This window comes from Phoenix dactylifera, chromosome 8 (assembly GCF_009389715.1).
Source record: "Phoenix dactylifera cultivar Barhee BC4 chromosome 8, palm_55x_up_171113_PBpolish2nd_filt_p, whole genome shotgun sequence".
In the NCBI taxonomy this organism is placed as follows: Eukaryota; Viridiplantae; Streptophyta; class Magnoliopsida; order Arecales; family Arecaceae; genus Phoenix; species Phoenix dactylifera.
Genome location: NC_052399.1, coordinates 28,214,211 through 28,238,800, shown reverse-complemented (window position 1 = coordinate 28,238,800; position 24,590 = coordinate 28,214,211). Strand labels below are relative to the sequence as shown.

Below are 24,590 nucleotides of genomic sequence, written 5' to 3'. Positions count from 1 at the left end.
TGAACTGTTACATTCTTGAAATTAGTTTTCTTTAATTATTCATTTAGTGTTCACTAATTGAATGATGACTAGGTCTATTATCTGCAAATTATATGAACATATCATACACTAAATATTTGTAGTAATAACCTGGTCTGATCGTTGATCCAAAAGTTGGACCACTGCATAGAGACCTAAACCCTTGATTTTGTCGATCTTTGATCTGATTTTTATAACTATCAAGTAATGCATATATTTTATTTAAATTACAGAACTCTGCCAAAAGTTTTTTTCTCTCCCTTTTTTGGATAAAGGAGAGAGAACTTTATCAGAAGTTACAGATAAGCTATCACTATTAGTTATAGTACATCGAATATTTTTTTTTCCCTCAACAATAGATTAACATAATGAAAAGCAAATTACCACCTTATCACAATGCAAAAGAGTGCTAGCAAGTCATCACTATTAGTTATAGCACACAAAATAATGTTTCTCAAATTTATAGTAACACAGCAAAAAATAAACTTCCATATTATCACAATGCCATTAGAGTGCTTGCAAGCCATTTGCTCCACAATCCATTGAACTTTCTACTTTCTTCTCACAGTCCCTCTCCATATGTACAAGCCGAAACCACCGCCTGTGCCTCCACAATCAATTCCAAGAACCACACTGGGAACATTTGGAGAGGACAAATGAATTCATGCTAACTATAAAAATTCATACTAACTATAAAAGTACCACGGAATTACCTCAAACTAATGTACCAACAAAATAAAACCAATTCAAACTTCTAGACTGCCAGAAACTTCTAGTTATACACCAATAGCAATAAATGCAGCACCATTTATAGATAGTTCATTCTTGGTCTCCTAGATTGCCACACTCATGGTGTCATATGCTAATAGTCCCACCAAACTTATCAATTTACCTTCTAGCCTGTGCTCCTGATTGGATTACCTTGATCTAGTACAGCCAGAGGAAGAGAAATTCAGCATTAAATAACAAAATAAACATAAAGGTACACAGAATGGTAATTTACAGAGTATTTATAAACTATTTATGCTCTATCACTTTCAAGCATACAGAGGACGTAATAATCAATATGCCGCTATTCATTCCAATACATAAAGCACTGCGTGCACATAAGAAGCTGAGGGATGATGAAAAGTACTCCACAGACCGCAGAATGTAGGGAGCATGAAACCATCAGGCATTGGATGTACTCAGCAACACCGCTGCAACAGAGTGGACGCACTTGGATGTGCTGGGACGACCGAAACATAGCCATGGTCTTTAAACGTGGTGTCCAGGGCAGGGCTTGGAGATTTGCTGAAGATTTTTGATCCCCCTGAGGGGGACAGTGACATTGGAGAACAGAGGATTTGATGTTCTCCAGAGGAGTCGAAGATCTTAACAATGAGGCAAAAGCAGTCATCTGAAAATGCTGCAGCAGTAAAAACCAGCGAGCCGGAGAGCTGATACTCCTGGAATCCATCCTTGGCCTGCATCGAGCAAACTGCTACCCCAATTTCTCGCTGTCCACCACCGAACCATGTGTCAGAGCCTAGCAGAAGAAACATAATAAAGAAAAGGTACAGATGGACAGAAAAGGAAAAGAAGACACACCAACAGAGGTAACATTTCACGGGATGGTGCTATTGCCGCATCAGCCATGGCCCGTGCAGCTCGTTAATCTTAACTTTCTGATTAATGAAGTAATAGATCTTTGGCTATTTTCTTCTCTGTCTTCTTCCGTTGCTTTGGCTGGCGAGATGTCGATCCATGGGATGTGAGCGATCTTGGGCCAGTCCTCGCCTCTCTCCCTCTCGCATCGCCTCGCCAGCAGCTGGGGGCAGTCCGAGATCCACAGCTTCTGAAGCGCTGTGAGGCTCCCTAGCCACTCCGGCAGCGCGGTCAAATTCTTGGTGGAATATAATTCCAACAGTTGGATGGTCATGAAGAAGGTGGGAGGCTGCTGTTGCTTATCCCTTTCTTCCCCCGATATAGACTTCAGGTTCCTGAACACCAAGTAAAACTCTTGGAGGGAGGGCATGCGCAGCTGCAAAATGCCCTCGGGCAAACACATCAGCTTATCGTCCCTGATATGCAAGCTAGTAAGAGCAGTGAGATCCTGCATCCACTCCCACCGGAACGGCGATGATAGTGCTTCACAATTACGAATAGTGAGACTTTTCAGTCTGTACAACCCTCCTGTGGTCACTGCAAATAATAGCCGATCACCCTCGATAGTAACTTTCACGACTGACGGTGGGACACGTGGTGATACCCTTAATTTGGGGCATTCGGTTAGCTTAAACTCTTCAAGGCAAGGGAATGGCATTACCGATTTTCCAGCCGCCGTTGCCTCTGCGGACCATTCCTCCAAATCACGCAACCCGGACATATTGAGGCTTCGTAACGAGGGAAATATACCTCCATCCCCACAAAACTCCACTCCGATTCTCCTTACAGCAGGCATTCTCGTTACATAGAGACTTTCAAGAAGAGGCAGGTGACCAAGCGCTGGAAGATACTCACATCTCTTGAGGCCCATCAGCCAAATCGTAACTAGATTGCGGATCGGTGACGATGCAAGCTCCATTCTTGCCATCCAAGTTGGGATCTTGATACCTGGATACCCTGATATACGTAGGTTCTTCAGATTAGAGTGAGGCTGGAGCCTCTCAAATACTTCCTCCACCTCTGATACAGGGGATGCTGCCGATTCCATATATGAGAGAATGTTCCACATCAGAACCAATGATTGCAGGTTTGTCTTCGATGCCAGGTCTGCTTTCGTCGCTTCCAATGGATCCCGCACATTGACAAGGTTCGTGATTTTAAGGCCACCACCGATCAAATTTAGGTGCTCCAACTCGGAAATAGTACGTCCACGCTCTTCGCCTGTGATAAACATGGGCATTGTTTGGAGGTTACTCAACCGGCCCAACCAACGGGGCATGCAACTCAATCCCCAACATCCTCGGATCTCTAGGTGTCTCAGGCTGCTCATACTACTCATTCCCTCGGGCCAACTTTTTAGTTGTCTACAACCTTTGAAGGTTCAAAGTCCGCAAGTTGTGAAGGACGGTAATCGAGCCAGGTAAAGCTTCAATAGAAGTACTTGACAAATCAAGGAGCCTAAGATGTTTTAATTTCCCTATTGTGCAGGGCAACTCTTTGATCCGAGCTCTAGATAGATCTAATGCACGGAGATGAGTAAGGGATGACATCGCATGGATGGCAACTTCAATCCACGGCGAATTCAATGAAATAAGTGATCTCAGTTTTTTTGCTTCAAAAGCTGCCTTTAAAGTCGTCGACGGCATTGTATCCTCATAAAGAATTGATGAATACCGACATCCATGTGGAATGCTTCTCATCATGCCCACCTCCATGATCGAGGACTCATCTCCTGCGATAGAACACGCAAGATCATGCACCAAGTCATGCATCTTACATATAGTTATGTTGTTACTGGAATCTTTTATCGCATCCTGAAAAAAGGATCTCCACAACAAGCTATTGAAGTATCGGTTGCCAACTTCCTCTTCAAGCATATCACCGTCCGATGTTTGGATGAAACCTTCGGCAATCCACAGCTGAATCAGTTTCTTCCTTTCGATTTCATAATCTTTTGGAAATATCGAACAATAAGCAAAACACTGCTTTAAATTAGAAGGCAAATGATCATAACTCAACTGTAGTGCTGGTAATATACTATTCTCGTTTACAGGCAATCTCCATAGTTCGCTATCTCTGACTTGCAACCACTCCTTCTCCCCTCTTCTAGAGCTCATTAGACTTCCGAGAGCCTTTGCAGCCAAGGGCAGGCCCCCACATTTTTCAACGATCTCCTTTCCAATTTCAACCAACCTTGGAGTCTCTTCTTCTCTTCCTGGCCCAAATGCTCTCTGCTTGAATAGAGTCCAGCAGTCAGCGGATGTCAAGCCTCGCAATCTGTGCGGTGCCACCGTTCCCATGATCCTGGCAACCACATCGCTTCGTGTTGTAGTTATGATCTTGCTTCCTTGCTTGCCACATCTCAGTAAGGTCTTCAGTCTCTCCCACTCTGCTTCATCCTCGTTCCAGACATCGTCCAGAACAAGCAAGAATCTCCTCCCACCCACTTTCGTCTGCAGCTGACGCTGTGCAGCTTCCAGGTTGAGGCTTCACACTCAATAATATTTTTAATAATTTCCTTGATGCTAAAATCATCAGAAACACATACCCATGATGTAAGATCAAAGTGCTCTTTTATCCCCTGATCATTATAAGCTAGCTGGGCAAGTGTGGTCTTCCCAACTCCGCCCAACCCAACTATTGGAAGCACCGAGACATCACTCCTACCATCTGCACTGACCAAGAAACTTACGATCTTCTCTCTGTCTTCACCTCGTCCATAAACCTCGGACTCAATCACAGCTGAGAAGGTCTCTCGATCGAGAGTCCTTCCTGAGGTGGATCCCGCTGCCAGATGGAATTTTGCCCTCTCTTCCGCGATCTCTCCCAGTCTCTTATTGATCTTTTTTATCTTGTGAGCCATCTTACGGCGAAAAGCAATTTGGTTGTCAGGAGAGAAGAAGTCGCTTACCTTTCCGATCAGCTGGCTGCGTCTCTCGATCCGTCGCCGCAGGGCTTCGTACCGGAACTCATCCACCACGTCGTCGGCATCGAAAGCTGCATCCTTGAGCTTCCTCAGCCAACCAGTCAGAGCTTTGTCGCGGATGGATCTCCTCTCGGCATCATCGAGTACATCGCTGATCGTCGACAGCACGCTCTGTAGCCTCTCGATGTCAGATTTGACGCTCTGCGCCAATCCCAGCTCTTCCCAAAATCTAGAACCCAGCTTCTCGATCACGAGTTTCAAAATGGGCGAGGCAACTGCTATTGCTGCTGCTTCTGCCATCGCTGAATGCTTCAGGGATAGATTTGCGCAAGAGATTGTAAACGGTGAGGGCTTGGTGAGCGGAGGATGCTTGGGGTTGGGGGTTTCCAAGTTGACTTAGACCATCATCTGGAAGAAGAGGGCTGCCGGCAACTGGACGTCTTTGGATATATATATATATATTTTTTTGATCATTGATTGGGTGGGTGGGGCCTGGTTGTGAGCTTTTTTTCTCAAGAAAATCTTTTTTTTTTTTTTTTGAGGATAAGGGAGGCTGAAAAAGGCCACCCAGAAAATTTATTAATCGCTGAGAACCACAGAATGGGAACATCATAGAGACAGCACTCCAACCAGAATTTTCTCGAGAAAATCAAACAAGAGATATGGACATCTCACCAAACCCACTCAAAATTATATCATAGTCCAGTTAATCTAATAGCAGCGGCCCTCGATCAAAGATCTAAGAGGGATGGTTACCAACAATTAATTTTCATTTACTGAAACTAGTCCATTCGGGCCTGCTCGGTGGAGAGAAATGCTACATGATTTTGATTGATCTGAACCATTTCTTGATTAAGAAATAAAATGTAGCTAGATCTAAATCAATTAGGGAGACTTAGGATGGGTTCATCATGCATAACTTGTAGGAAAAGAGACTGGCCTGCTGAATCGTATTAACAGATTTGCTCATCGAACCAGACTCGATGAATCCGATTTTGGATCAATTTGGATTCCACTTTGGTCTGAACCCAGGCCTAAGTATACCTGCACAGTCCTACCAACCCATATCCCTGTTCGTAAGTAATGAGGAAAAAATTCAGTTCTTCAATCTGTAGCGTGCTTCTCATTTTATATATTTGATGACATCAGACACTGAATAGTAGCATGCAAAATGTGGTTTTTGAATCTCCTTTCAAGATTCAGACCAAACTTCTCATAGAAGTTGAAGAGAAGCTCCAAGTTAACCTTTGCATTTTCTGATTATGATTCCTTACAATATCTGTTCATTGATCAAGAGGGAGTGCATTAGCTGCCGCTTCCCTCACCGGAAGAAATATGATCTACCAACAAGCAAATTGCATGCTGTATTTGATTCATTTAACCACACCTAGACATCGTTATCGGTATAACAGCGAGTATTCCCGCCTCATTAGCTATAACCAGACATACTTGTTGAATCAGCCCCTGCCATGATGCATCATATGGTTTCCATCAGGCTTGGGGTAATCAAACCAATGCTACTCATTCGTATACATATACTTCAGTATACTTCCTGAAATGGCTACATAATTATTAAAAAAGATATGGAGGTAATATGATTATATGGTAATTGACGGGTTTCAGTTAATGGAATTAATGGGCAACTTCTAATACCCAGCCTCTCTTCTACTTCAATTCTTTCATAAAATCCCAATGCGTCATGCCGGTGCCGAGCTTCCATTACAATGCTTAGGACGTGCAACCTATGTATAATGGTTCCTAGATTATCATATGATATAGCATATGCAAATGGAAACTTCTAAGACAAACTCCAAGATATTGTGTAGGGTTTCTGAAATTGTATTTCTGTCGATAGACAAAGCACAAAAAATACTTGACACATACCTCATAATGGCCAAGAACGACACTGACAAACATATAAAAAGTTGAAGAAAGGTGAAAGCTAAGTTGGAAGGAGAAAAGGGGAAGCATGTGATGCCAAGTACTGTTGGATTTCTTTTGATAGGAATATGTGAGATACGGGCTGAAGTCGGCTGGGGTAGCTAAGTTGGAAGGAGAAAAGGGGAAGCATGTGATGCCCAGAAGTACTGTTGGATTTCTTGTGATAGGAATATGTGAGATACGGGCTGAAGTCGGCAGCCCCAGCCGACTTCAGCCGCGTCTTCTTTTGGGAAGAGCCGGAACAGAGGATCGCGATTGCGATCCTCTCCGGCTCCTCCGGGGACAAACGAGGCAAGGGCGCCGCGGGGATCCCGCGGCACCCCCCCTCCGATCAATCCGCGGCCAATCCCGGCCGCGGATTTCGCTCGGCCGCCGCGAGTCACGCGGTGGGGAGCCGATACAAGGGGGTGATAAAAACCCCCCAAGCCCTCCTCCCTAGGGCACCTCCGAGCTCCTCCTCTTCCCTCCTTCCCTCTTCCTCCTCTCCTTGGTGATCGGCATGCCCTCCCGGCGAGTGCTGTCCGAAACCCTGTCGCGAGTCTCCCCTGTTTTGAAATCTTCTTCCTCTCCGGAAAAGCGCCGCCGCCGCCGCCGTTTGACCACCGGATCGAGCAGCCGCAGCCGAGACCTCCCTCCTGCCGCCTCCGTCGAGCACCGGTAAGCCTCTTTTGGCCCTTTATTTCATGATGTTTTTTTCCTGTTTGGGCCCCAAACCGAGGTCATCCTCGGACCCTCCCTTCACGGCTGAGCCGCCGCGGCACCCTGCTGCCGGCCACGGCCGCCCTACCGACGGCCGCGTCCCTCGCAAGCTGCCGGCCAGGCCACCGTCCGGCCACCCTGCCGCCCCCCCCGGGTCCTTTCTTCCTCTTCTTCTTCTTCCCCTGTCCGTGGGGGCTTGGGGAAGAAGAAGGGCCCTGTCACGGGTCCTGTTCACTGCGGACCCAACTTGGGCCCGGTTCAAACCCGAAACCCCCCCCCCCCCCTCCAAAAAAAAACCCGAAACCCAGTTCAGATCCGAGCCCGGAATTCGAACCTGAACCCGAACCCGGAACCCAAGACCCAGAACCCGAAACCGGAACCCATTTGGCCAATAAATAGAATTTTGCAGTTAAGCCCTTGGCAGTATATTATTTCACAAAAAGAATCTTCTGTAATTTGTATTTGATCCCTATAGGAAAGATTTATTACATATAGGTCCCCAACTATATTTGTTTGGTCCGTTTACTCAAGTTTTATTATAGAACAGTACCCTGTAATTAAGTATTAGTCCCTCCAATAAATTTTATTGCATAAATGAACCAATTAGAAGCCAACCTTTGGGGCCCTATTGGGCCGAGTCTATGCGGCCCATTGGGCCGTGTCCGATATGGGCCCTATCGGACCATGCCCATTATGGGCCAACTCTGGGCCCTGTTGGGCCATGTACAATAGTATTATTTTTTAGTTCTGCTTAGCTCTGAAATTAACAAAGAATTAATTAAATTTAAACAGGTGAACCTGATCCGCCTATCTGAAGTAAGGGTTAAGCGAGAAGAAGTAAGTAACTTAATACTTCAAGTGTGATTTTCAAATTATTTGATAAATAGATTAAATTCTGAAATATGTTTTGTATTTAGTAAAATGGGTCTGGCATGTTAAATTTCATTTGAAAATTATGCTCTGAAATCCGTAAACTATGACTGAAAAATTTATGAAATCTGTTTTTATATATATATGTATTCTCAGCATGGCTATGATCTGTTCTGTTCTGTTCTATTCTGGCCCCGCCAATGGGGATTATACGTTGGACCTGTCGACTTGTAATCTGTGAGGAACCGGTTTCAATACCGGCTGCCATCGGTGGGTAAATATAGTGGATTTGGCACTTTTGTGTAACACCGGCTGCCATCGGTGGATAAAAATAGTGGATTTGGCACTTTTGTGCAACACCGGCTGCCATCGGTGGATAAAAATAGTGGATTTGGCACCTTGTGCAACCCATGCCACTGGGTTACGTGGCCGTAGCCTATTATGTTGAGATTCTGGTATCAGAGTTTTTGGAAAAATGATAATAAGTTTTGAAAATAGTAAAACGATGTTATTTATGATTTATTTCGGTCATTATCCTGTATTTTGACCTGATATGCTCTGACCCCACTCTGGGGTATTTTGTTGCTTACTGGGCTAGTGTAGCTCATTATTCTGTTTTCTCCATTTTTCAGATCCAGAGGCTTGATCGCACGGGATTGGGAAGTGCGTTAGAGTTTTCGATGATTCTTCAGTTATTGGCATTTTAGTTAGTTTAGTTTGGACATTTGAATTATGTTGGCATATGTTATTTTGGAGTTTTGTAAGTCTGCTTTTGAACAATTTAAATAATTATGTCTTTTTGAACATCTGTATCTGCTTTGATATGATCCGCTGCCTTGCGCGCCTGTGCGGCCAGCCGTGCGGGCGTGCGGCGTCTACCGCGCCTCGGGCTCGGGGCGTGACAGATTTGGTGGTATCAGAGCTCAGGTTTAAGATCACTAGGGATTGTAACTGAAACAATTATATTGAGCCTAAGTTTTAGGATTCGTAGGATCCGTCAGAAAGGTTGAAAGATGGGTAGGAACCAAATAAGGGGATAATGTTCATTTATTTTATTAACTATTTCGTATTATTCTGTTTGGATGATTTTATAACATCTATATATTTTTACTGAATCAGAATGCCGCCTCGTCGTGTCCGTAGCCTGAATCGGATGGTCAGGGGCTCTCGGGGAAGAGCCCCTACCAACCAAGCTGGCGAGGCATCGCTTAGCTCAGGACCCCAGGGTCAATCAACTCTAGAAACTGCCGCCGGAAATCAAACCCGGGTGCTCGAACTGATTGAGGAAGTCGTTGGGTTAGTACGCCAACAGAGGCAACAACCTCAGCAACCAATCCAGCAAGTCGTTGATCCTTCGGAGCAAAGAAGGAGTATAGCTGAATTCAAGAGAATGGCTCCTTCAGTTTTTAAAGGCACTACTAGTCCTCAAGAGGCCGAAGCCTGGATAGAGGAAATGGAGAAAGTCTTCAGAGCAATGGAGTGCACCGATGAAGAGAAGGTCAGATTTGCCACCTATATGCTTCAGGACCGAGCTCATCATTGGTGGATGTCTGTGGAGCGCACATTGGCACCCGAGCAGGAGGCACTTACCTGGCAGAGGCTTCGCACAGCCTTCTACTCCAAGTATTTCCCTTTAAGTCGCCTTAGGGAGCTAGAGAGAGAATTTCTAAATCTGTCTCAAGGAACTATGACCGTGGATGAGTATGAGGCAGAGTTTGACAGGTTAGCTCGGTTTGCTCCCACCCTCGTCATAGATGCAGAGTCCCGGATGAGGAGATTTGAAGAAGGATTGAAGCCTCAATTACATCGGGGTTTGGCCGTAGTGCACTCAACCAACTATGATGACCTGGTAGACAGGGCTAAGAATATGGAAATTGTCTGAAAGGAAACACAAGATTCAAAAGATAGAATACAAAAGAAGAGGAGCAGAGATGATGATACTCATAGTGGACAGAATTCTAGTAGGACAGCAAAATCTCGTAATAGGTCTGGGCAATCAGAAAAGCAGGGATCTTATGGAGAGACTATTCAACAAGACCAGTCTAAATGTGAAGCATGTGGTGGTGCCCATAAGACAGAACTCTGTAGACGATTATCTGGCGCATGTTTCAGATGTGGCCAACAGGGTCATAAGATAGCAGAGTGCCCTCGCAATCGGCAAGTATCACAATCAGATCAGAGGCCTCAAGCTACAAGGATCCAGCAAGTGCAAGGTTCTCCTGCTCCAGTTCAGTTTGCTCAGCCTTCTTCTCCTAAGCAGCAGATAGGAGGGAGACCGCACACACAGGGTCGTATTTATGCACTGACTCAGCAGGATGCTCAGGCATCCAATACTGTGGTGTCAGGTACACTACCGATTGCTTCTGTTTATGCTTATATACTGTTTGATTCTAGTACTGCACATTCATTGTGTCATGGATATTTGTGCGAAAACATGACCTACCTTGCGTGCCGTTAGAGTATGATTTACATGTTAACACCCCTGCCGGAAGTGGGATGATTGGTAATCAGGTCTGCAAGACTTGTCCGGTTCATATAGTAGGTAGAGACTTGTCTGCTGATTTGATAGTTATAGATATGTATGACTTTGATATAATTCTTGGTATGGACTGGTTAGCGTCACACTTTGCTACCATTAACTGCCATGAAAAGCGGATAAAATTTCAGATACCTGGATACATTAAATTTAGCTTCGTAGGTAGTGGTGCCTATACTTTCCCTCGAGTTCTCTGCTATGCACGTTAGGCAGTCTATACGTGTGGTTGATAGAAAGGAACATGTGTTGAGGAGGTGCATAATCCCTTATGTTAAGATCTAGTGGAACAATCACTCAGAAAGTGAGGCTATATGGGAACTGGAGGACGAGATGAAGAAAAAATATTCGGGCCTTTTTGCAAGCTAAGGTATATTAAATTTCGAGGACGAAATTTTTCTAAGGGGGAGAGAATGTGAGATACAGGCTGAAGTCGGCAGCCCCAGCCGACTTCAGCCGCGTCTTCTTTTGGGAAGAGCCGGAACAGAGGATCGCGATTGCGATCCTCTCCGGCTCCTCCGGGGACAAACGAGGCAAGGGCGCCGCGGGGATCCCGCGGCACCCCCCCTCCGATCAATCCGCGGCCAATCCCGGCCGCGGATTTCGCTCGGCCGCCGCGATTCACGCGGTGGAGAGCCGATACAAGGGGGTGATAAAAACCCCCCAAGCCCTCCTCCCTAGGGCACCTCCGAGCTCCTCCTCTTCCCTCCTTCCCTCTTCCTCCTCTCCTTGGTGATCGGCATGCCCTCCCGGCGAGTGTTGTCCGAAACCCTGTCGCGAGTCTCCCCCGTTTTGAAATCTTCTTCCTCTCCGGAAAAGCGCCGCTGCCGCCGCCGTTTGACCACCGGATCGAGCAGCCGCAGCCGAGACCTCCCTCCTGCCGCCTCCGTCGAGCACCGGTAAGCCTCTTTTGGCCCTTTATTTCATGATGTTTTTTTCCTGTTTGGGCCCCAAACCGAGGTCATCCTCGGACCCTCCCTTCACAGCTGAGCCGCCGCTGGGTTACGTAGCCATAGCCTATTATGTTGAGATTCTGGTATCAGAGTTTTTGGAAAAATGATATAAGTTTTGAAAATAGTAAAACGATGTTATTTATGATTTATTTCGGTCATTATCCTGTATTTTGACCTGATATGCTCTGACCCCACTCTGGGGGTATTTTGTTGCTTACTGGGCTAGTGTAGCTCATTATTCTGTTTTCTCCATTTTTCAGATCCAGAGGCTTGATCACACGGGATTGGGGAGTGCGTTAGAGTTTCCGATGATTCTTCAGTTATTGGCATTTTAGTTAGTTTAGTTTGGACATTTGAATTATGTTGGCATATGTTATTTTGGAGTTTTGTAAGTCCGCTTTTGAACAATTTAAATAATTATGTCTTTTTGAACATCTGTATCTCCTTTGATATGATCCGCTGCCTTGCGCGCCTGTGCGGCCAGCCGTGCGGGCGTGCGGCGTCTGCTGCGCCTCGGGCTCGGGGCGTGACAGAATATATACTAGAACATCTTTTTTATCTGGAGAAATACAGTGCCGATGCCACCTGCTGGGTTTGAATTTGGAACCTCTTCGCAACACATGAGCAAAGGAGAAAGAGGTGCCAACCAGCACTGCCTGGACGATTTGAAGCCATCCTCTCAGTTTGAAGTCTCCCGGTTCGGTCCAACTGATGCCATGCAAAAGGAAATGTGTTTGGTTCGCATTGTTCCACTCCTGAAACTAAAAGATGAGTTTAAGGGCAAATGCGGCAGATATTGTAGCTGCAATGTAACTTCCATGCACATCTAAGAGACACGACTATCCTAGAATGTCAAATATTGCAATTAAGCAATCACAACAAACATTGAGTTACATAAAAAATGATAGTATATTAAGCCTTACCTGCAATTCAAGCTTTATATTATGTGACTTAAATTTTCAAATATTCAGATGACGAAGTTGCAGTAGCTTTGCAGCATGGCACAACCTGCAACACCACGAAGTCAATATCCAGAAGGGCAATAAGTGTACCCAATTCAAAAGACTCAAACTTATAAAATGCAGTATTTCTTTTGTTACTGGGTTGGAAGTGGGCCGGGCTGGGCTGGGCTATGCCTCTACCCGAACTCTGTCCAAATTTTTGTTTTAGGTTTAGGCCCAAAATTTTTTGAATAATCTAGATCCGAGCCCGGCCTGATTACCCATTTGAGCCAAAAATAGTTTCGGCCCGAACCTGATTGAAGTTTAATATTTTTGAATAATCCATTCTAGAAGGTAGTTTTTCCCTTGTAGATTACACAGCTTTTATCGGAGAGATGGGCTGGTGTTAATTATTTTCTTGGATTTGGGTTAATAGCCTTCTGCTATTCAATTTGGGTCTGCCAATGGTGAAGTCCCAAACATGCTGATCCCATCAGAGCGGTCATTAACACCTCTACTTCCAGACTTCATGGATCCGAGCATGTGTTATTTACCCAATGGATACCCTTACTATTATGGAGGTAATGAATTGCTTGCAAAGCCCTCTGCCTTATGGCTTTTTCTCTGGTCGTCAATTGTTATTGTTTGTTCCGAGTCTTTAGTGGATTAGTATGATTTTTTTTTTGTTGTTATATGAGGTGGCTAATGAAGCTTTTATCCCCTTAGTTGTTAACTGTGGTATTATCTTCTGTTTTTTTTTTTTGGTGTGGGGGGTGGGGGGGGGGGGGTGTTTAAGATGTTTGTTTTATATCTTAACTTACTTTGAGTGCTGTTGGAATTATCTTTTTCCTTTTATTATTACGAGATGTCTTATTTCAGTTTCGATTTTTCAGGTTTCGATGGTTCTGTCAATGAGTGGGGCGATGATTACTCTAGATATTTAAACCATGATGGAGTGGAGATGCCTCCTGTAAGTTACCTCACCTGATGGATTGATATTGACTTTGAACTCTGTGGATAAAAAAAATTGGAGTTCTCTGGGATGATATAATTGAATTAAGTTGTTTGAGATCACTAAACATGAGATTTAAATGAATGATCATCTAGGTGAGAATTGCTGGAATGATGTGGTTTTTATTTTGTGGCTTTTCTATAGATTGTGCAATGTGGATGTCTTTTACATGTTGCTTCATTTTATGTACTATCGTGCTCAAAGAGATACAGTGCTTTTATTGCATGTCTCATGTTCAGTGTAACTTGATATTTCTTGTAGATCAAAATACTATACAAGCAGAAGTATTTAAATAAAAAGGTATTCTTTGTGTATTTATGATAGGATTAACTTAATGTCTTTTTGGTTCTTGGCAGGGGTTCTATGGAGATATGTATCACCATGGATATGGGTATGCTCCTTATGGTGCATATCCATCTCCTGGTTCCCCAGTTCCTACCATTGGGCATGATGGCCAACCGTACGGTCCCCAGCATTATCAGTATCTAACTCCATTTTTCCAGCCACCAACTCCTACCAGTGCACCACATACGGCAAACCAACCCCCTACTCAAAACGGGGTTTCGACTTCGGTCGCTGCTGATCAGGCATCCATCCCAGTGGATACAAGTAAGGCCAACTCAAATGGAATTGCCAATGGGAATGCAAATGGAAATAGTGGGTCAGCACCTCAAAGGCTAACCAACCAAAATCAGTCACTAACTGTGAATGGTTCCCATGGTAGAGGAGCTTTGCCAGGGGGACTGACTTCTGCTGGTTACAAGGATCCAAGACTCAGTTTTGATGGAATGCGGTCCCCGGTACCCTGGTTTGAGGGATCTGTTTTCTCGAATGGGCAACACAGAGCAGCTACAACAAGCTCCATGTCGTCTACAGTATCACATAATGGTACAACTCCTTCCGCAAGAAATCAGAATCGCAGTCCTCTTCCTCATGTTATGGTATGTTATATGGCAGTGCCTATCATGCATTATTTGCAAGCTGCCAGCTTGAGTTAGCAACTGTTCTGTGGCCAACTCCATTTAACTAATTAGGCCTTTTGACTTCAGAGCACCAAGTATTTCAGGTGAGAGTCACTGGTCCTAATGTTTGCCACAGAGCAAAAGCTATCATATGAGGCAGCTAGAAGACGTTGATCTAATTTCTAAATTCATTTTCATTTTACCTTGCAATTGCTTGAATGGTATGTTCTTATGAATTCTGCTTGATATTGCAAAAGGTTTATTTTGGATGTATTGTTATTTTATGTGCCACTCCTATTGATTGTCATTCTTTATTATCCCCTAGGGTATGCATGCCTCAAGACCGACATCTGGGATGGGACCAGCAGCTCCTGGTTTCGTGAATAGCATGTACCCAAACAACCGATTGTATGGCCAGAATGCACTCAGAACTGGTGTTGGCTTTGAATCAAATGGTTATGATTCTAGGATGAACGGGCGCTGGGGATTGGTTGTGGACAGCAAGTACAAACCTCGGGGCCGAGGCAATGGATATTATGGTTATGGCAATGAGAACCAAGACGGTTTTAGTGAGCTGAACAGAGGGCCTAGGGCAGGGCACTTGAAAAACCAAAAGATTTTTGGGCCTACTGTTACAATTGCTGCGAGGGGGCAGAACCTCTCTTCAATTGGGAATGACGATTCTAGTGTAATACCAGATAAGGAACAATACAACCGTGCTGACTTCCCTGAGAAATACACCGATGGAAAGTTCTTCATCATTAAATCATATAGCGAGGATGATATTCATAAGAGCATCAAGTACAATGTCTGGGCCAGCACCCCCAATGGAAACAAGAAGCTGGATGCTGGATACCAGGAAGCTCAGCAGAAAGCTAGTGGATGCCCTGTCTTCTTGTTTTTCTCAGTAAGTATCATGTCATTCTTCAGGGAGTAGTTTGTTTTCTATTTTCGCGCTTGATTTAGTCATCCAGATTTTTACCCAAATTTTCAGGTCAACACAAGCGGGCAATTTGTTGGTGTTGCGGAAATGGTGGGCCCGGTTGATTTTAACAAGACCGTGGAGTACTGGCAGCAAGACAAGTGGAATGGTTGCTTCCATGTCAAGTGGCATATTGTCAAGGATGTACCTAACAGTGTTCTCAAGCACATCACATTAGAGAACAATGATAACAAGCCAGTGACAAACAGTCGAGACACTCAGGAGGTTAGCGTCTTTCTGAATCGTTATGGTATGTCATCATTACATTGAAAGCTTTTACTTACTGTCTCTTGCTTTTTGTGCTGCAGGTAAAACTGGAGCAGGGTCTTCAAATGCTCAAGATTTTTAAGGAGCATGCGAGCAAGACATCCATTTTGGATGATTTCATGTTCTATGAGAACCGCCAGAAATTGATGCAAGAGAAAAAGGCCAAGCAACAGCTTCAGAAACAGGTATCCTGTGCTCTTCTATCGTTCCCTGTTGGCATCAGTTTATTATAGAAACAGTATCCATTTGGGCTATATCAAGCATGCCAGTTTCAGAGACATTGTTTCAGTGTCTTCATTTGCTCATTTTGTAGCTTGGTAGATGTATTATTTGCTACAACTCTTCCATTATGCCTTTCATCGGGCTTATTCATTCTCCTCTCTTTTTGGCTTTCAGGCCTGGGATGGAAAACTTCTGATGCGGTTGCTGGGGAGAAAGAGAACGATGCTGCTAATGGGAAGCCCAGATTGCAGAAACCTTTGGAATCTGTTACAATTTTGAGCAAGGATGTGCAGCAGGGTGGCCGTGAGGAGCGGAAGCCATCCGAGAAAAATGGTGTCGCTGCGGCAGCTGGTGATGCCTTGAAGATGGCTAAACCAGCAACAGAGAAGCGAGCTATTGCGAATGGTGCTGCCAGTGGATGTTAGGTTAGCCATTGGAACTTTCTAGAAGTGGTTTTGGAAGACCTTTTTTGTTGGCTCAAATAAATGTCGCTATAGCTGGGAATCCGAAACACAGATTTTAAGGCTGCAGAGGATTACATTTGGGGTGCTGAGATCTTGGGCAGTGAAAGCCTTCATAGCGTTTGGAGTGTGATCAGGCATGTTTTCTCAATGCCTTTAATGCTGAGTTGGGTTGCTCGTTTCTCATCTGGACTGTTGTTAGGTTTAGGAATATGGGCTTGCATCTGCCAATTCCATGACTCCAATTTAAATACGTGCATCGAAGAAGACACTTGACGAGTTGGTTTCAGAAGAAACTATCTGCCATCGAGAATAGCCCAGAGGTACGAGATCACAAATTTGGCTGCGGATTTATAGTTACTTATGGAATTAGTTTTTTGGACTAACCAAAAAAAGGCTCCCCCTGTTTCGAATTTCATATTGTATGACGATGTAATTTAGATGGAGCAAGTTATGATCTATGGAGCAGTGAGCTAGAGGGAGCTCCGAGTTTGCATTTCTATTTCCATTTGAGTTAATATGGCTTGATGCATCAGTAGAAAAACTCTTTATAAATTGGTACCAGCAGAAACTATCTGTAAGTAGGCTGCATGCCGGAACGTTTGGAGGCATCAGATCTCAAATTTGGTTCTGAATTCATAACATATTGTATGTACGTATCTCTTAATCTGTAGTGCCGGGAGTTGTATCGTGTCTGAGTAAAATTTGTTAGATGAACAGGCCTCTGGCCCATGTTTAACAGAGCCTAGGACATTTTAGGGCGTGTAGATGAGACAAGTCAAATGTGTTAGTTATGTTGGGCTGCTATTTCTAAGTTCACTGGGTTGAGGTGGTAACTGGTGATTAATCATTCCTATGGCACATGCAAAGGAGTGTTTTAACTCTCTCAATGTTACTTTAGAAATGATGGAATGTGATTTCACTAATTGCTGCTTGACAATTAAACAACCAGGACTCCGCAGCAGTTGGAAGCTTTTATTACACGGTGATTCACTTTTGTCAGGAATAGTTGGAAGAAAAAAATTGGTAAATTATAATGTTCTTATAATTAGAATTGCAAATATAGAAATGATGGGATTCTATGAACAGTGAAGTTGTCGATGATGGCATTTGTTATATCTCGTCATGACGATGATGAATATATTAGTTTTTCTAAAAAGCATGGCATTTTGTGAGGAGCATTGGTGAATCTGATCGGAAATGGTTGGAAAGAACGCTTGGTTGCATTGAGGAACATCATTCAGATGATATCATTCATATGATATTAATTGCTAGGCCATGTAGCCCAACTGCTGGTGTAACATCAGAACTCGTAAATGTATCCATCTAGTGGATTGCTGTTTGTTGGGGTAAGAGTGTTTATGGAAGTATATGGGGTCTGGAGTGGCTGTTTAAATGTAGAGCCTTATGGAGCCCAAGGGCAAAAATAGGTTTTCTTTGCATACCTCAACATCAACTTACTAAGTTGAACCTCGGGCTTTGCCCTCTAAAAAGCAAACACAATGAACTGTAACGTTCTTGAAATTAGTTTTCTTTAATTATTCATTTAGTGTTCACTAATTTAATGATGATTAGGTCTATTATCTGCAAATTATATGAACATATCATACACTAAATATTTGTAGTAATAACCTGGTCTGATCGTTGATCCAAAAGTTGGACCACTGCATAGAGACCTAAACCCTTGATTTTGTCAATCTTTGATCTGATTTTTATAACTATCAAGTAATGCATATATTTTTATTTAAATTAAAGAACTCTGCCAAAAGTTTTTTTCTCTCCCTTTTTTGGATAAAAGAGATAGAACTTTATCAGAAGTTACAGATAAGCTATTGCTATTAGTTATAGTACATCGAATATTTTTTTTTTCCTCAACAACAGATTAACATAATGAACAGCAAATTATCACCTTATCACAATGCAAAAGAGTGCTAGCAAGTCATCACTATTAGTTATGGTACACAAAATAATGTTTCTCAAATTTATAGTAACACAGCAAAAAATAAACTTCCATATTATCACAATGCCATTAGGGTGTGCAAGCCATTTGCTCCACAATCCATTGAACTTTCTACTTTCTTCGCACAGTCACTCTCCATATGGACAAGCCGAAACCACCGCCTGTGCCTCCACAATCAATTCCAAGAACCACACTGGGAACATTTGGAGAGGACAAATGAATTCATGCTAACTATAAAAATTCATACTAAGTATAAAAGTACCACGGAATTACCTCAAACTAATGTAGCAACAAAATAAAACCAATTCAAACTTCTAGACTGCCAGAAACTTCTAGTTATACACCAATAGCAATAAATGCAGCACCATTTATAGATAGTTCATTCTTGGTCTCCTAGATTGCCACACTCATGGTGTCATATGCTAATAGTCCCACCAAACTTATCAATTTACGGTCCTAGCCTGTGCTCCTGATTGGATTACCTTGATCTAGTACAGCCAGAGGAAGAGAAATTCAGCATTAAATAACAAAATAAACATAAAGGTACACAGAATGGTAATTTACAGAGTATTTATAAACTATTTATGCTCTATCACTTTCAAGCATACAGAGGACGTAATAATCAATATGTCGCTATTCATTCCAATACATAAAGCACTGCGTGCACATAAGAAGCTGAGGGATGATGAAAAGTACTCCACAGACCGCAGAATGTAGGGAGCATGAAACCATCAGGCATTGGATGTGCTCAGCAACACTGCTGCAATAGAGTGGAAGCACTTGGATGTGCTGGGACGATGGAGCCATAGCCATGGTCTTTAGACGCATGGTCCAGGGCAGGGCTTGGAGACTTGCTGAAGATTTTGGATCCCCCCTGAGGGAGACAGTAACACCGGAGAACAGAGGATTTGAGGTTCTCCAGAGGAGTCGTCGAAGATCTTAACAATGAGGCAAAAGCAGTGATCCGAAAATATTGCAGCAATAAAAACCAGCGAGCCGGGGAGCTGATACTCCTGCAATTCATCTTTGGCTTGCTTTGAGCAAACTGCTGCTGCCCCAATTTCTTGCTGTCCACCACCGAACCAAGTGTCAAAGCCTAGCAGAAGAAACAGTAAATGCATAATTGGAAGGAAAGAAAAGGCACAGATGAACAGCAAAGGAGAAAAAGACGCACCAACAGAGATAACATTTCACCGGATGGTGCTGTTGCCACATCAGCCATGGCCCGTGCAGCTCGTTAATCTTAACTTTCTGATTAATGAAGTAATAGATCTCTTGGCTATTTTCTTCTCTGTCTTCTTCCCTTGCTTCGGCTGGCGAGATGTCGATGCGTGGGATGTGAGCGATCTTGGGCCAGTCCTCGCCTCTCTCCCTCTCGCATCGCCTCGCCAGCAGCTGGGGCAGCCGAAGATCGACAGGTTCTGAAGCGCTGTGAGGCTCCCTAGCCACTCCGGCACAACGGTCAAATTCTCGGGGAAATATAAGCAGAGCTGTTGGATGGTCATGAAGAAGGTGGGAGGCTGCTGTTGCTTATCCCTTTCTTCCCCCGATATGGACTTCAGGTTCCTGCAGTTCGTGGTAAAGTCTTGGAGGGAGGGCATGCGCAGCTGCAAGATGCCCTCGGGCAAACACATCATCTTATCGTCCCTGATATACAAGCTAGTAAGAGCAGTGAGATCCTGCATCCACTCCCACCGGAACGGCGATGATAGTGCTTCACAGTTATGAATACGGAGTCTTCTCAGTCTGTACAACCCTCCTGTGGTCACTGCTAATAATAGCCGATCACCCCTCGATAGTAACATCCACGACTGACGGTGGGACACGTGGTGCTACCCTCAATTTGGGGCATCCGAATACCGTGAACTTTTCAAGGCAAGGGAATGCCATCACCGATTTTCCTCCTGCCGTTGCCTCTGCAGACCATTCCTCCAAATCACGCAACTCGGACATAGAGAGACTTCGTAACGAGGGAAATATACCTCCATCCCCATAAAACTCCACTCCGATTCTCCTTACAGCATTCATACACAACATTTTGAGTTCCTGAAGAAGAGGCAGGTGACCAAGCGCTGGAAGATACTCACATCTCTCGAGTATTGCCAGCTTGATCCTAACTAGATTGTGGATTGGTGAAGATGCCATCCAAGTTGGGAACTTCATACCTGGATACCTATAAATAACTAGCTTCTTCAGATTAGAGTGAGGCTGGAGCCTCTCAAATACTTCCCTCCACCTCTGACATGGGGGATGCTGCCGATTCCATATATGAGTGATTGTTCCACATCAGAACCAATGATTGCAGGTTTATCTTCGATGCCAGGTCTGCTTTCGTGGCTTCCAATGGATCCTGCACATTGTCAAGGTTCGTGATTTCAAGTTCACCACTGATCAAATTTAGGTGCTCCAACTCAGAAATAGTACGTCCACGCTCTTTGCCCGCGATAAACATGGGCATTGTTTGGATGTTACGCAACCGGCCCAACCAACGGGGCATGCAAATCAAGCTGCTACATCCACGGATGTCTAGGTGTCTCAGGCTGCTCATACTGCTCATTCCCTCCGGCAAACTTTTTAGTTCTCGACAATATCCAAGGTTCAAAGTCCGCAAGTTGTGAAGGTCAGTAATCGAGTCAGGCAAAGCTTCAATAGAAGTCCCCGACAAATCAAGGAGCTTAAGATGTTTTAACTTGCTGATTGTGCAGGGCAACTCTTTGATGCCAGCTCGAGATAGATCTAATGCACGGAGATGAGTAAGGGATGACATCGCATAGATTGGCAAATTCTTGATGAATATCAAACCTCATCCTATTCAATGAAATAAGCGATCTCAGTTTCTTTGCTTCAAAATCTGCCTCTAAAGTCGCCGACGACATGTTATCCTCATAAAGAATTGATGAAGACCGACATCCCCGTGGAATTCTTGTCTTCATGCCCACCTTCGTGATCGAGGACTCATCTCCTGCGATAGAACACGCAAGATCATGCACCAAGTCATGCATCTTACAGAACCGTATGTTGTTACTGGGAATCTGTTTCCGTATCCTGAAAAAAGGATCTCCACAACAAGCTATTGAAGTATCGATTGCCAACTTCCTCTTCAAGCATATCACCGTCCGATGTTTGGATGAAACCTTCGGCAGTCCACAGCTGAATCAGTTTCTCCCTTTCAATTCTATAATCTTTTGGAAATATCGAACAATAAGCAAAACACTGCTTTAAATTAGAAGGCAAATGATCATAACTCAACTGTAGTGCTGGTAATATACTATTCTCGTTTCCAGGCAATCTCCATAGTTCGCTATCTCTGACTTGCAACCACTCCTTCTCCCCTCTTCTAGAGCTCATTAGACTTCCGAGAGCCTTTGCAGCCAAGGGCAAGCCCCCACATTTTTCAACGATCTCCTTTCCAATTTCAACCAACCTTGGAGTCTCTTCTTCTCTTCCTGGCCCAAATGCTCTCTGCTTGAACAGAGTCCAGCAGTCAGCGGATGTCAAGCCTTGCAAATTATGCGGAGCTACCGTTCCCATGATCCTGGCAACCACATGGCTTCGTGTTGTAGTTATGATCTTGCTTCCTTGCCGGCCACATCTCAGTAAGGTCTTCAGTCTCTCCCACTCTGCTTCATCCTCGTTCCAGACATCGTCCAGAACAAGCAAGAATCTCCTCCCACCCAGTTTCGTCTGGAGTTCACGTTGAGCAGCTTCCAAGTTTTGAGGCTTCACACCCAATAATATTTTTAATAATTGCCTTGATGCTAAAGTCATCAGAAACACAGACCCACGATGTAAGATCAAAGTGCTCTTTTATCCCCTGATAATTATAAGCTAGCTGGGCAAGTGTGGTCTTCCCAACTCCGCCCAACCCAACTATTGGGAAGCACCGAGACATCACTCCTATCATCTGCACCGACCAAGAAATTTACGATCTTTTCTTTGTCTTCACCTCGTCCATAAACATCGGACTCAATCACAACTGAGTAGGTCTCTCGATCGAGGGTCCTTCCTGAGGTGGATCCCTCTGCCAGATGGAATTTTGACCTCTCTTCTGCGATCTCGCCCAGTCTCTTATTGATCGTTTTTATCTTGTGAGCCATCTTACGGCGAAAAGCAATTTGGTTGTCAGGAGAGAAGAAGTCGCTTACCTTTCCGACCAGCTGGCTGCGTCTCTGGATCCTTCGTCGTAGGGCTTCGTACTGAAACTCACCCACCACGTCGTCGGCATCGAAAAGCTGCATCCTTGAGCTTCCTCAGCCAACCAGCCAGAGCTTTGTCGCAGATGGATCTCCTCTCGGCATCATCGAGTACATCGCTGATCGTCGACAGCACGCTCTGCAGCCTCTCCATGTCAGAGTTGACACTCCACACCAATCCCAGCTCTTCCCAAAATCTAGAACCCAGCTTATCGATCACGACTTTCAGAATGGGAAGAGGCCACTGCTATTGCTGCTGCTTCTGCCATCGCTGAACGCTTCACGGATAGATTTGCGCCAGAGATTGTAATCGGCGAGGGCTTGGGGTTGGGGGTTTCCAAGTTGACTACACCAAACACTGATAAAGAAGAGTCTTGAGATGAGAGTTTTCATGACCTGCATTGACTCTCCTAAAGGAAGAGGGCTGACGGCAAGCGGACAAATCTTTCAATATTCCTTTGCATCAGTGGTTTGGAGGTAAGGATCTTTTTCTTTTTTTATCTGTCAGAAAAGCAAATTTTTTTATCTTACTAATGATATTTTATTATATTTATTTTTAAAATATTTTAAGTTTATTAATATTTTTTTAGGCATAATCCAGTTTGATCCTTGTTCCAGTAAAAAAGAGCGCTAACAAGCTGCTACTATTAGTTCTTTTACAAGTTGAAAAGCTCCTTTTTTGGATAAAAGAGAGAGAAATTTACCAAAAGTTACAGATAAGCTATCACTATTAGTTGTAGTACATCGAATATTTTTTTTCCTCAAACAATATAGTAACATAATGAAAAGCAAATTACCACCTTATCACAATGCAAAAGAATGCCAGCAAGTCATCACTATTAGTTATACTACACAAAATATTGTTTCTCAAATTATAGTGACACAGCAAAAATCAAACTGCCATTATTATCACAGGGAATGAAATTAATTAAACCATAGACTGTTAAGTAATTTGATAGCTACGTTAACGAGCAAAAACATAACTTTTGCTTGCTAATGTATTCATAATAAAGCCAGTCTTCAACTTCTCTATATGTAGCCTCCTCCTGAAACATGAAGCCCGAGTTACCTTGGCGTTGGATTTGCTACCTCAAGCTTTCCGACTAAAGAGTTAATAATAGTAAGATTTGATGTAATTAAGCAATCTAACTCTTAAGCTCATGTCACACATGCCTGATAAAGCATGTGCAGCTACAATGTCCATTTGATTTAGTGTTTTTCTATGACTGTATAGTAGAAAACTTAATGCATGTACTCAGATTGGGATACCGATCTTCTCTTGTTTCTATCATAAAGCAGGATTAATTCTTGGAGTCGGGCGAATGGATAGGTTGTAAATTAAACTTCATGTCCAGCCAATGGTTTTCTTTTGACTTATATCTCCATCTCTTTTTGAGAAGGCTAACCATCTGATAGTTTTCTTTTGTTTGTTTTTTGAAATTAGAAACTTTACAAAGTCCTCCAGATAGAAGTGGGGAAGCAATAAACGAGTTGGATGGAGTCGGGCGAATGGACAGATGAACGCAAATAAAAAAAGGAGGAGAAAGCTTAGAGACGCCAAAAGGAAAGAGACGTTACAATCACCAACTCTTGGACTGTTATGGACAGAGAATATTTTGTGGGCACCACTGGTTTCTTTCATGTATTATTTTGTATTTGTCCTGCATCACTGGGGTCTTCCATTGGGAAAAAATACCTAGGGTAAAGTTTCTTTCTCACCCTACATGCATGAAGTTTTAAGCACATTGGACAAGAAATGACATGTTGGTAGTAATGTCCCTTTGCTTCTCCTGCTCCTAACTTAACCTTATACATTCATAAAGTATAAAAATAATTAGAAAAGACAACATAAAAAACTCTACCGCTTTTATATTTTTGATCTAATTTTTAGTGAACGGGCTCACCTGTCTATCAGATCAGTCCCACCGTCTTTTCTTTTGTTCATCTCTATACCTGTTTCTTTACAGTTGGACCGATCCATCCACTCAGCGCTGGATCTGATC

General features: G+C 43.6%; 1 protein-coding gene, 1 long non-coding RNA gene and 2 pseudogenes across 3 annotated transcripts; 1 reads left to right on the top strand and 3 right to left on the bottom strand.

Moving 5' to 3' along the window:
* Nucleotides 1-960: 960 nt before the first annotated feature.
* LOC103700768 (putative disease resistance protein RGA1) lies at nucleotides 961-3,019 on the bottom strand. The gene is made up of 2 exons (XM_008782635.2): nucleotides 1,609-3,019; nucleotides 961-1,517 (listed from the first exon to the last, which is right to left on the bottom strand). The coding sequence occupies exon 1, from the start codon at nucleotides 3,002-3,004 to the stop codon at nucleotides 1,649-1,651; it is 1,356 nt and encodes a 451-aa protein (XP_008780857.2). The 5' UTR covers nucleotides 3,005-3,019; the 3' UTR covers nucleotides 961-1,517; nucleotides 1,609-1,648.
* LOC120111678 lies at nucleotides 3,009-5,007 on the bottom strand (annotated as a pseudogene).
* Nucleotides 5,008-12,968: 7,961 nt separating this feature from the next.
* LOC108511501 lies at nucleotides 12,969-16,505 on the top strand (annotated as a pseudogene).
* Nucleotides 16,506-18,363: 1,858 nt separating this feature from the next.
* Nucleotides 18,364-22,933, bottom strand: LOC108510961. 2 transcript variants are annotated; one of them, XR_005513123.1, is made up of 3 exons: nucleotides 19,569-22,933; nucleotides 18,668-19,490; nucleotides 18,364-18,587 (listed from the first exon to the last, which is right to left on the bottom strand). It is a non-coding gene; the product is annotated as an uncharacterized LOC108510961 (long non-coding RNA). The 2 variants fall into 2 exon arrangements; XR_005513122.1 differs by having other exon boundaries at nucleotides 18,668-19,461; nucleotides 19,569-22,126.
* Between the last annotated feature and the right edge of the window lie 1,657 nt (nucleotides 22,934-24,590).

Coding starts and splice junctions, on each gene's coding strand:
- LOC103700768 (XM_008782635.2), bottom strand. CDS start 3,004: ATGAGTAGTATGAGCAGCCTGAGACACCTAGAGATCCGAGGATGTTGG.